The 12695-nt window shown below is 33.4% G+C and overlaps 1 protein-coding gene across 1 annotated transcript; it reads left to right on the top strand.

Annotated features, from left to right (window-relative positions):
* Positions 1 to 1216: 1216 nt before the first annotated feature.
* Positions 1217 to 6064, top strand: LOC134856264 (50 kDa spicule matrix protein-like). Its single transcript, XM_063872617.1, has 4 exons — positions 1217 to 1710; positions 2156 to 2326; positions 5021 to 5158; positions 5726 to 6064. The coding sequence occupies exons 1-4, from the start codon at positions 1501 to 1503 to the stop codon at positions 5798 to 5800; spliced, it is 594 nt and encodes a 197-aa protein (XP_063728687.1). The 5' UTR covers positions 1217 to 1500; the 3' UTR covers positions 5801 to 6064.
* The last annotated feature ends 6631 nt before the right edge of the window (positions 6065 to 12695 follow it).

Here is a 12695-nt window from a genome sequence, read left to right as displayed (position 1 = left end):
TCGACCGACAAAGACGAAAAAGTATTCGCAGACCTCGACCCGGGTAGGATCTCTGTAATTATATACCTAATACCCCCCTCTAGCTTATGGTAATTAGTAACGAAGTTCCCCCTCTATAAAAAACTAAATTAAGCACATGTGAATTTTTTTATAGTAACGAGTCTCCCCGTTGTTGCAATACGGGATAGTTAAAAAGACCGATAATTTTTTCGACCACAATCACTTCGAATTTAGCTATTGAACAACAAATTTCAAAACAAAGCTTGAGTGATACTAAAAAGACAATTGATACCATTTACTCCAGCATGATCTCTTGTTTTGTTCCGAGAGTTTTGTAATAGTTTTGCAACCCATTTTAAGAAACATAAAGTACATAAACACATGTACTTAAACTTAGAATTTAAATTCACAAATTTCTCATTTTTACAAAAAATCTGCAAATCTGCAGACTTGTTTTTTTTTACCAGGGCAGTAGATTTCTGTAGAATTGCTCAAAATGGTCAATTTGGCTTCATGCTTTTTTGAGTTGTTAACGAATTTCTGAATTTGAAACCTGTGATGGGGCTAGAATCTTTCTAAACTTTGTTTTGTTTTATTGATCTACTCTACTCGCTTTCACTGATTCGGAAGATATTTAACGGTTTTTTTAGGAACTTCTTATTTCACTTATCCAGCAAAAATATTCTGGTTCCAAGAATTCGTTTAGCAAAAAAGGTGCCTAATTTCGCGATTATTTTTTTTGTTTTTATCTTTTTCATTTCCTATTTAATTAAAGCAACCTATATAGATGACGATTGTTTTATGAAGGCGATAGTGATACAAAACTCGTAACCTTGAAATCTAATTTGAATCAATTATCTTTTTTTTGAGTTGCCTTCAATGTTGCAGTGACATGATTATAGTTTTTCCAAAATAAAAATTTACTAAATCGATAAATGCAAATAGTCAAGTTTTGCTCAAATTTGATGTGAGCAAGCAACAGATAATTATTTTCCTTATTTTTGGCGCAAACCATTAGGGACGGTAAAAGTTGTCATAAAACATTCAAGGAAACGGAATTTTAACAGTCAGATAGAAATGAGAAAATGAAAAACCGTGACCAAATTAATAGTTTTTGCCATTTTTTTCTCCTTCTTTCACGACAATGAACTGATGAAAACAATGTAAGCTTTAGATTTTTCAGACATTTGTTCAATTAAATAAGCTTCACGCCACGTGTAATTATAATAGTTGGTAAACCTAGTTAGCTAACCATCGTTTACGTAATAAACTTGCGGTTTGTGGTTTTATACTTCTATAAATACCAACCGACCTTTTAAAATTATCAGTTTAGAAGTTTAAGAAATCTTTTATTATCTATCAAACTCTGTCAAAGTTTATACCAAAAAAATATAAGCTTCACACTCTTGTCAAAAGTTTTTACATACTACCTTAGAGCGTCAATCAAACTAATCTCGAACAAACATCTTTTCGGACTTGAAATAAACGACGTTAAGAAACATGTTTCGTCTTTTGCGCGATACCAATTTACCCTTAATCATGCTTGTCCTCGTGTCTTATCTCTGTGTCGGAGTCAGATGTCAAATTGGCATGCAACCTGGCTTCGGCAACGAGGCGTTCGGTAACCCGAACTTCGGACAGCAGGGCGCCGGGGGTTGGGGAGCACAGGAACAGCAATGGGGAGGGGGACATCCTTCGCAACAACAACAGGTATAGTTGAAGCTCAAAAATTTTAGTGGATTAAATTTTTTGATTATCTTGCGTTTAATTGAAATAGTTTTTTTTGCACTGATTTATTTTGTTCCTAATGCTCAACAAAAAAAGTTTGATTTGCATATCAAAAAGCAGGGGTTGAAATATGAGGGGGGGGGGGGGGGTAATTTATTGAGGGGCCGAGAAGCGTGTTAATTTGGTTAGAAAAAAGAGTTTATCAAATCATTCGGTTATCGCTAATTTTGGGGAGAGGAAAGTGTTTAACTTGTTCAACTCAGGTAACTTTGACCTTCTATAAAAATAGACAATTAAATGCGTTTAATCAAAATTTTTTTCTTTCACTAAATTTGAATGCAGCATTGTACGATCAAGTTACAACATATAATTCATATAGTACTTTGAAAGTGTTTAGAAACTGAAAAAAAAAATGTTTCTTTTTCAGGGCGGCGAACAAGAGGGCGGCAAACAGCCAGGTGGTGGCTACTTCATGGGTGGGGGAGCCTCACAGTACTTCCCAGGGGGGATGCCAGGACAGCAACAGGGAATGCAGGGTATGCCAGGCGGGGGTCCAATTCCCACTCTGCAGGGACCACCTCAGACTATGTTTCAACAGGTGAGGTCTGAAGTCACAAGCAAAGCATATAAAAATTATCAAACTTAAGAAAAACATTTATCTTTAATAACAAGTTACTAAATTCCCTCTTATCTCAGTGCCTAATTTACTCTAATTTTTTTTACTGAAGCTAATGTTTCTCAACACAGAATTATTATTTTCTTACAATCACGGGCTTTAATATACAAAATTTACCCCCCCCCCCCACCGCCATAAACAATCTTCGAAGGAATAAAAAGAGGCCAATGAAAACGCAAGCTATTTCAAATTTCTGACCCGCACTCATGCACTGAGAAAGATCGATTAAAATATTAAAATCAAACTTACAAAAAAAATTTAATAAAATACAAAAATAAATTAAATCGATTTCAATTTAAATCGAAGTCAATTTAAATTGGTCTGATATAAAAGGTGAAATTCAAAATTAATCAAGGGAATATAAATTAATCTGAATCCATCTTTCTGTCTTTTTGTAGCTTTTCTGTTTTTTAAAGAATTTTTATCTGATTGAATCCAAATTGTTTTAGATATGTTCAACCTTATTTTCATCCGACCTTAATTTTTTCGACCGCAGTCGAAATGACTAATTTGAAATTAAAATGTGCAAGATAGCCTTTCAACTGAAATTATTAGCTGAATTTTAAATAAGTGTGATTTTTTTGAAGCAAAATTGAAAGTTTCGACTTGAATGTTTCAAAAATTTTGTAAACGCGCTTTATCAAATTCCGCCTAAAAAGTTTATCTTGAAATGATTTTTGAAAAAATTTGGTTTTGTTTTTAGTTTTTATAATGGCGAGAACCTTTAAATTCCAGACTTTTAAAGTAGTTGTACTACACTCAAATTTTGACGAATATTTTTGTACACAAAATATTGCTCGAATTTTGGAGAAAAATCAACATATAAATACCAAAATATCTCAGACTATAAAACTATAAACAGAATTAAATAAATATTAGCGAAACTTGGCGATATTTTTTTTGTAATTACCCAAATTCATTCTAGTAGTAATTACCAAAATTCATTCTGAGAATCTTAGTTTTGTCAATGCGAGTTTGGTACACAAAAAATTAAATTACACAAATTAAAATTGTTTTTACGCAGGGGCTGAGCGTGATTTAGTGTCAAAGAATGAAGAAAATACACTTCTGTAAATGTGTGCTATATTGTCGTTTTTTTCTGCAGCCCAAATTTTGTTGAAACCGTTCAGCCCAATCAGATCTTTTTTCTGTCTGACTTTTTATTTATTGTATTCAAAATCATTTGCCTATTGGAAACAAAACTGCTGATATTAGGGAAAAATCCTGAATGTTTTGACTGCTTTTTCAATTTTATGGAGTAGCTTATATCAAAATGATTCTTGAATTTTTGAAAAAAAAACAGGAAAAATTCCCAAGAATTAAAAAAAAATTAAATCGAAAATCATCACCGCATACCCTACGTAGGGTACAAAATGATATATATTTTGTATAAAGCAAAGTATTAAATAAAGCAAAAAACAACCCTCGATCCAATTTAGAAAGATTTCGCTTGTGCGTAACAGCACGAAATACATCGCACGCTAATTGTCCCAAATTGCTGAAAATGGCAATCTTTAAACAACCTTAAGAGAAAAGATCACAGTTAAGATTTCCGTCAAAAGATGCCTGTTAAAAATCAAAAATGGTCTGGAGAAAATAAACACAACCTAAGCAAACCTATTCAGCTATTTTTGTCGAAAATCGGAACAACAAAAAACGTTTTGAAAGTCGATTTTTTTCTTTTGAAACCATATTTTTGTCTATTTGTTGTTTGAACTCATCCTGATGCTAACAAAAAAATTGAAAGCTTACCAGTTTCTATCCGATGTAGATGTTGCGTTTTGCCGCTATTTATTAGCACAAAAAGTTAAAGACAGAGAAGAGAGTTTCCGGCAATTTTTCTTCAAAACACTTGCAAAATTTTAGATAAAAAACAAAAAATATTCTCTCTGATAACACAAGAGCAAAAGTTTTCGAGTTTTTTCTTTTGGAATGACTTTTTATTTTCTAGGAAATTTCAACGGACTACTAAAATAATTTAGTGACCCAATGGGTTGGATGAGAAAAAAGTATCAATCAAAAAAGTTTCTTCAACTAAAAAGAATGCTTTAGTTGTCACAACTTACTTTTTACACTCAACAGTTACACTCGAAGCTAGAAAAAATGGAGTATAATGCCAGTTGGAATTTTAGCATCAAACTTGCTAATACTGACATGCTAACTTATTCAGCTTATACTGACATGCTAACTTATTGTTGCGGAATCCACAAAATTAATTCACAAATTACACAGTTTGGCATCGTAAATGAATAAGACTTTTTCATTGTTTTGAAAGAAGTGTTAAACTGATCACACCATTATGCATGTGCACAATTTATAAAAGTACATAGGAAGTCTTGCTTTCATTTCAAAACAATAAAAAACACTGATTGGTTTTTCTATAACTACTTGCGCAATCGAAAGAGATTAGCGAGGTCCACCGTTATTTCGCTCGTTGCTTGAGAAAAAAAAACATCATTGTCCAGCCCGAAAATATCCAAAATTAAATTTAGTTCTTACGTAGGGGATCAACATTGGTTATACAGAGGAGAGCTGGACAACTCACGTGTTGGATATTTTCCTTGTATATTAACGATTGTGTTAAACTTAAAAATATCTCTTCTGTTTGTGGTGTAGGTGCAGAGTATGTATCAACAGAGACTGGCGGCGGGACAGTGCATGGACAACCCCATGTTCGGAGACCAGTGTGAGATGTACTCTGGCATGGGATACTGCACCCCCGCCTACTCACAGGCCAACTCTCTCAACCCCCAGGTAGACGACCCTGATTGCTTCTATTCGACCGACTTTAATCGACCGGAGGAGCCTTCGTTTGACGGTCTCAATTTTTGAAACGAAACTCGTTCAGCTACTTCGGTCGAATCATGAGTCGAGGATCCCATCCCGTGCAGATCGCCTACAAAAAAAACAAATGAAATTAATAGTAGTGAATATTGCAAAAACATATTCAAGTCATAACACAAAAAATTTTTGCTGCATTCACAGAATTGACTCCTTGATCATCGATCGAAGGCTATTGACCGAAAATATTTTTTTTTCAGACTAGAAAACATACGCTCGCTAAAGGTGGTCATTTTCATCATTTTGAAGCGACCCCAAAAAAGCGACCGTAACTTATGAATTAGGAATTTTGGTTCTAAACGTTTTTTTTTTCTGAACACTTCGGCATGCATTAAATTAATATTATGCAATGAATTATTGAAATGGCATCATCACTTTTTTAATGTTGGCATGCGACTAAATTGCTCACTTGTTTAACTTTTTGTAGAACCAAGTGCACAATTTTTGCATAAATCATCGCTTGTGTTTTATCTTTGCCAGGTGCAGCAACAACTGCAGTGGATCTACGAGAACTGTCCTGAGAGTTGTGGGCTGTGCATGGAGGCAGAAGTATGAACAAAATATTCACTCTCGACACTGTTCACGGATGAGTCATCTCATAAGCGAACAGTGCCACTAAAAAGAAAAAAGAGTGAGAGATTTTAAAAAGAGAGCATTAACAAAACTGACGAAAAAGAACTGAAACAATTTTTAATTGTGGTGGTCATGGATACAATAATTGTTGGTGTCGATTGTGGCTAACTTTATGGAAAATATTTGCCTGATTGTACGTTTCCAATGTGAGATTGATTTCATAAAAAAAACAATTTTTGAAATTTAACGGTTTGATTAAAAAATGTTTCTTTGTCAATCTCAAGTTTTGTAGAATTGAGAAGTCTTGCTTGCGCCAAGATCGAGATTCTCCTTGATTTATCCAAAGTAGCATCGATATCTCGACGGGACAACTAGTAGCGAATTAGGTGTAAGACAACCTCTGAAGACAATCATAGTATTTGGTAAGATCTTGGCCAGATAACTTATTGGCTCAAGCTAGCGTAGAAAGCCTGTTCTCACTTTTTTCCTAGAAGGTCTTGCCAAGATAGCCAGGATAAGTATGTCCTGGAAAATTTGACAAGATCTTGCAAAGTAGAACCAGTTCAAAACAAGTACTCATTATATCCTTTTATATTCTTGATAACTCTTCTAAGCTGTTATACTTCTTCCATGAAAAAATTGATTGTATCTTTTTTTAGACTCTTGGTGTTTAACTTCATAAAAATGTCACCAGTAAATGTGTTTGGCGACTCAGAATATCACAAATTTTTTTGACTGGGCAGTTACTTTTAAAGCGCTTGTCATCAAAAGCCTCTCATCATAAAAGCAAACAAGCCGACCATTTTAGTGTCGGAGGAAGCCAGTATGCTTATCAAATTGCTTTTTAAGGCGAGAAGTTTTGTCAGATTTTTTTTAGTTTGCTAATCATTATAAAATTACAAAGCAATAACGTATTTCTACGATACTCTTTTATTGAGTCATAACGAAAACAAACAATTTTATGCTCTAAGAAACTCCCTCCTTTCTTTGCAAGGCGAAACTAAACACAGCGGCTCCTGTCAAAGCTTTTTAAACAAAAAGTAAAATTTTGGGCCACGTGGTTTTAAAAAACGGTATTTCAGCAACAATAGTCTCATAAATTGCTGGCATAAAAAAGTGGAGACTCTCGAATTTAAAACAAAAGTACTGAGAGTTTTGGTTGGGATTCTAGAGTAGGATGTGATTCTTTAGTACCTAAGAAATTAAATTACACGCAGTATGAAAATGTCTATATAATTTATCATAAACGAAAAACACTTTTCAAAAAATACAATGTCATAAAAAACTTTTAGAAAAAAGAAAATAGATTTTGCCATGATTTGGCTGAAACAGTTCCCAATATTAAATTAATATTTCCTTTTTCTGTATACTCTTCGAAGCTAGGAACAGGAATTTTGAATTCCTGCCCTTCTAGATGGAGAGAGATTTATAACTGCGAAATCAAGTATGGCGTTACAACTGCTCTTCAAAATTATGAAGTCTTTGTCTAAGGTTCAACGTTTTCAATCAACCTAATTTGTGACCCCAGACCAGTACTATTCTTTTAGTCTTTAATAGGGCAACTTGCACAGAGACTCTTTAAACATCAAACTATACTAATCAAACTTTAAAAACCTAAGTTTAATTACACGGTTGGTTCGAATTCAGCCTTTCAAAATCTTCAATCTCAGAATGTTCTCATAGTTGATACTTAAAAAAATAAATGTGAATTACATGCTAAATTAAAGGAAATACAAATCATTTTGGACACAATAGATCAAATGAACTATTCAAAAATTTGGAAAAAAAAGATAACAACCATTTTTTCCAATCGTTGCCCAAATACATGGTGAAAAATTAAAAGTCAAGGTATGAGCAAAATTAGAATAGAAAAAACTAGAAACTTCCATACAATTCATCTTTTTCACAAAATTCCAATCAGACCTATGAGCAAAGGGATAAATTTTTGACTTATGGTTCTGGAAGCGTTATGCCGACCATTTCAAAAGAAAGACTCAATCTCGTCTGAAAAGAATTGGGCATTCCTTATAGTGTTTTCTTGATATTAGAAGTGCTGTTATGAGCAAGGAATTGTACAATCACCCACTCAATTGAAATTAGCTCTAAATTCTAGAATTGCACATCTACCTTGGAATTACGTTGAGATCTAACACAAGCATTTCAGTCAATACTTCAGGAGTTTTTTTAAACGCTTCGGTTTCTTTGGACAAAACTGACAAAGTTCTTTGGACAAAAATTTTAGGAGTTTTTCAAGAGCTTTGGTTTCTAACAAGAAATTTGCGTTTGCTCAAAACATCGCCGTTAATTTTAGCTCTTCCTATACAACGAACAAAATAGTAATTGTAAAAGAACCACAAAATCTGTTGAGTCTTTAGCTAGGACTTTGCAGCTTAAGTTAGAGAAAATGCATATCAAAAAATTGCGCTGGTCTCTCATCTCATAATCATAAAAAAGAGCAAAGTCAAAATTGGCTGTAAAAAATTATTCGAAAAATTGATCTAAACTACTTTTGAAATCCCAAAAAATCCTCAATTTATGATCAGGCATAAATTCCGTAATATAGAAACTTACAGATGTCAATTATTAAAATAAAAATGATGCAACCGAAAAAATAAAAAATGCATCGCAATCATATATTATATATTTTTCAAAAGGAAAATTAATTTCAAATTTCGTAAAAAGGTCATTGTCAGTGAGTTTTCATTTGATCTAAAGTCCGATGACTTTTAAAATCATTTTAAAAAGCAAAAACTGTACAGTTTTAATTAAAAACACTATTTGAAATTTTAAACAAGTGAAATTGGCCCCTCTTCCTAATGGACATCAACCCATGTCTTGTGCAAAATCTTCCAGCAAGAGACTTTAAAAAAGTTGATCATGATAAAAAAATCTGGGACAGTAAGCTATGCATTTAAGAGCGTTTTTCGACTCAATTTCAATTGTTCCCAACATATGGTATCTAACCGGTTCCACGCAATATATTAGAGGTGTAATGAATGAACTAAACGAGTTACATAGTTCGAAAAGCCGGAGAAGTATAAAAAAGGGACTTAATGTTCACCGACCCATAAAAACTCCTCATCATTTCGATACTTAAAACAAACTTCTCAACCTAAAACCTAGACCCCAATACAAAAATAATTTCTCCACTCAACCATTAGGATATACATTTTGATCAATCACGTCACAATTAAAAATTTAAAATAAAAAAAAAGTTTCAAACTCCTTTTATATCCTTTATAAACTTTTGTACTAAATGAAAATTCAAAAAAATTGTTTTTATTTTAGTCCAGCCAAATTTATTTGCATCACTCCAAATCCCCTCAAAGCGATTTAGTTAAAAGTTTTTTTGCTACATAACTTATAGTTTCGTGAGCACACAAAATCTCGTGGTTTTTTTATCCACCATTTCTTTTCGACGGCTTGCTTTTTCTGCGACTTTTAGAACTGACTCGAAATGCCACCATTCCATTGTTATTCGTTAGCAATTCAAGTCTTTCTTATACCTTTTCCTTAAAAATTTTTTAAAATTAAATTACGCTGGTTTTATAACGAGTTTCAAAGTTTCAACGAGGAAATAAAAAAAATTGTTTTTTGGTAATCATTTTGAACAAAACAAAACTTACATCCTCACACAGAATTTTTAAGCAATCAAATTCATCGAATCAAAAAAGAACTCAACAAAACCCTCCCAGCAGCTCATCGGGATAATAACTTGCTTTTCCATGCGGCGCTTTTTCACTTAGGCAACTCAGTACACCGCTTCACGCAACAACAGAACCTCAAATAAGTACTTGGAGCTGTCATTTAAACAAAACTCCAGCAAGAAGCTTTAAAATTTTCATGACATAAAAAGTTTCTTCTCTCTTCATTACTAAAAGTTTCGTTGTTTCAGCACTATTTTGACCCGAATAAATTCATTGGGACAAATTAAGAAGTTCTCTTAGTGAAGTCATATTAGTGAAGCCATATTTTTAACAATGGTTAATTGAATACGACTCTTTCTAATTATTTTCTTACGAAACGATTGAAGCAGTTGGTTGTCGAATCAACATATGGCTATGCTCTTTTTCTTAGTTAACTCGTATTACCCGTACCCAGCAAAGACTATTTTTCTAGATAGAAAAGTTATATAGATTACTTAACCAATTTTTTTGTATTTTCCAAACAGATCTATTTGTTAGTTAAGAAATAAACAATTTCTGAAAAGAAATAACCAGAAATCAGTTCACTGCTCAACTGCAACGAGATACACCTGCTTCGAGTATAAACAATAGCCGTAGCAATACAATGCAAGTTGACACTTGTTATAACAAGTGTTGCTTTGAATTAGATTGCTCAAACTTTCTTTGATTATTAGCAGGGAATGTGGCCTAGCGGTTAGCATCGAAGTAGCCTGCCCGGAGTCCGAGACCCAACCGAAGACTTTTTTTCTAGCAAGAAATAGCCCAGATTTAAATAACTTCTAATCAGAAATGAGATGAGAAATATAGAATATTTAAGAAAATCTCTGCTTTACTTAAACATTTCACAAAGAATATCTGACCAGAAATTTAGATTGGAGACAGAGTATTCCAGGTCAGAAATAATTTTTTTTTCGGTACGGATATTGAAGTCAGATTTTTAACAAGGATTAATTGAGTATGACTCTTTTATCACCAAGCTTTTCAAACAGTTGGTTGTCGAAACATCATATGGCTAAATTTTGCAATAAACACGCTTCTAACCAGAAATTTTTCACACCGAAGTATTTAATTGCTGATCTGAAACAATCAAGAGCCTCTCGAGGAGAAATGATAAACTTTTAAACTTAAGATAGTTTAAAACGACAACTTTTTTTTTCTTTGAGCAAACTGTTGAAATAGTTGATTTTAGAAACAACATTAGGCTAAATATTAAATCAAACACGCTTGTCACCAAAAATTCCACTCGCCTAAGTAACTATTTGCTGATCTTATACAATGTAGGTCCTCCTTTAGACACGTGCCTGTAAAAAAATACGGACCCTTAAAACTGTCGAATTTAATTCATGCTCCCTTTCTCTTTATAAATTGCTTCAAAATAGTGTTTTCCGTGTCAGTTTGGTACCGGCACATGTCTGCTGATAAACCCGCAAACACCAAACTATAATATATATGCTCCAGAAGCGTTCTTAACTGCGAGTTTACAGACTCCTACTCCAAATTCCAAGACTGAGCAAAATCAGAAAAATTACAACAATGATCTGAATTGCATCAATCAGTTAGAAAAAAAACAATTAAGAGCTCCGGATTCAAAATCAGCATCTCAGGTCCCAGCTGTAAAGAAATTTTTGGAACGTTTAAACTTTATCACAATGATGTAACTACATATTAGCCTGCATATGTTATAGTGTGCTTGTATTCAGTTTTATGTTTACCGAGAGTAGAATCAACTTATTGTTCCGACTTTTGATACGAAAGTAACGGAATATTTGTGCTCGGGGTGGTTTATTTGTTCATTTCTTCAGACAAATTTCGACTTCTTAACTAGCCATTTTGGGCGGAGTTTTTAAATATCATTCAAAAGGTATTGTTGTCCTCAGCTTAAATTTGAAAAGATTTTTTTTCTACCTGTGATTATTTTTCGTGAAGTTATGAGGGTTTAAAGATTGCCATTTTGGCCTATTTGGGACATTTAGCGCGCGAAATATTTCGCGTTATTAACGCGTAAGCGGAGATTTAATCCGTCATGGAAATCGTTCCAAATTGGTTTAAAGAAAATTATTTGCCAAATTGATTTGTGGCAAGGAGCGAAATCTATTCTTCTGTGCTTTATATGGCGTTAGGGGGGAAGTTTTTCATAAAAATTTCATATTTTTGAAAAAAAAATCAGTTTATGTTACTACATTTAAATTGTTTTAATGTTATTACTACTCCATAAACGTTAAAAGGCAGTCGGAACTATCAGATTTTTGCCCTGATACGAGTTGTCTTGTCTGTTTTTTGCCAAAATAAAAATATCATTTTGTGATTTGGCTGCCGCTACCTTCAAAAGATACGCAAACTTTTTTTCGCAAATACAAAAGTTTTCAAGTGTGATTTGCCCGCTGCCACCTCAAAACGATGTGCAAATTATTTTATGGAAGCAAAAGTATCCAACTGTAATTTGGCCGTCGCTACCTCCGAACGATAAGCATTCTATTTTTGAGGAAGCAATTGTATCAAGCTGTAATTTGGCCGCGGCTGCCTTCAAAAGATATGCAAACAAGTTTCGCCGGATTAAAAACAGTTCAGCTGTGATCTGGCGCTTTCTGAGTACTCAAGGTTGCCAAATCTAGCATAAAAATGGAACTTTTGTAAATTTCAATATTTTGAGTTTTTGTTCCGACTTTCGAAGAAAACGGAATATCTATGCTCGGTGTGGTTTTTTTATTCAGTCAATTTTCACCGATCGAAATAAAATTTCCAAGAAAAATTGTTTGTACCTCATTGAAGATATAGAGTTCTTGAGTTCAAATAAAAAAAAAGATATTTCACCTCCGATTCTTTTTTGTAAAGTTCTGGGGATTTGAAATTTGCAACATTAGCCGTGTTCTGATCAAAAATATGCGCGCTTTGCAGAGTTTATTCATGATGGTGTGAGCGTAACGCGGTTTATTTATGCGTGGCAAATTATCCCGCACAACGAAATCGTTCCAAATTGAATTGAGGCTAGCTAATTGGTTGTGTTTATTTCGTACAACTCAAAATTTTACACTTTGATATTGTCCAAAATTTATGGGTTTTCAATAATTTTTTCCTTAAAAACTATTCGATATGAATCATGGGACAGTCAAAACATTCAGAGTTTTGCCCTAATATACGAGCAGTCTTGTTTTTGTTTTGATTATCAGTAAAACTCAGTAAATTGCGTTCAA

This window comes from Symsagittifera roscoffensis, unplaced genomic scaffold (genome assembly GCF_963678635.1).
Source record: "Symsagittifera roscoffensis unplaced genomic scaffold, txSymRosc1.1 SCAFFOLD_338, whole genome shotgun sequence".
In the NCBI taxonomy this organism is placed as follows: Eukaryota; Metazoa; Xenacoelomorpha; order Acoela; family Convolutidae; genus Symsagittifera; species Symsagittifera roscoffensis.
This window is presented reverse-complemented; position numbering and strand designations above follow the sequence as displayed.

Excerpts from the sequence above, each read along its gene's own strand:
- LOC134856264 (XM_063872617.1), top strand. The coding sequence starts at position 1,501 with ATGTTTCGTCTTTTGCGCGATACCAATTTACCCTTAATCATGCTTGTC. Across the intron at positions 1,711-2,155 it reads ATCCTTCGCAACAACAACAG|GGCGGCGAACAAGAGGGCGG; the intron begins GTATAGTTGAAG and ends TTTCTTTTTCAG. Across the intron at positions 5,159-5,725 it reads CCAACTCTCTCAACCCCCAG|GTGCAGCAACAACTGCAGTG; the intron begins GTAGACGACCCT and ends TATCTTTGCCAG.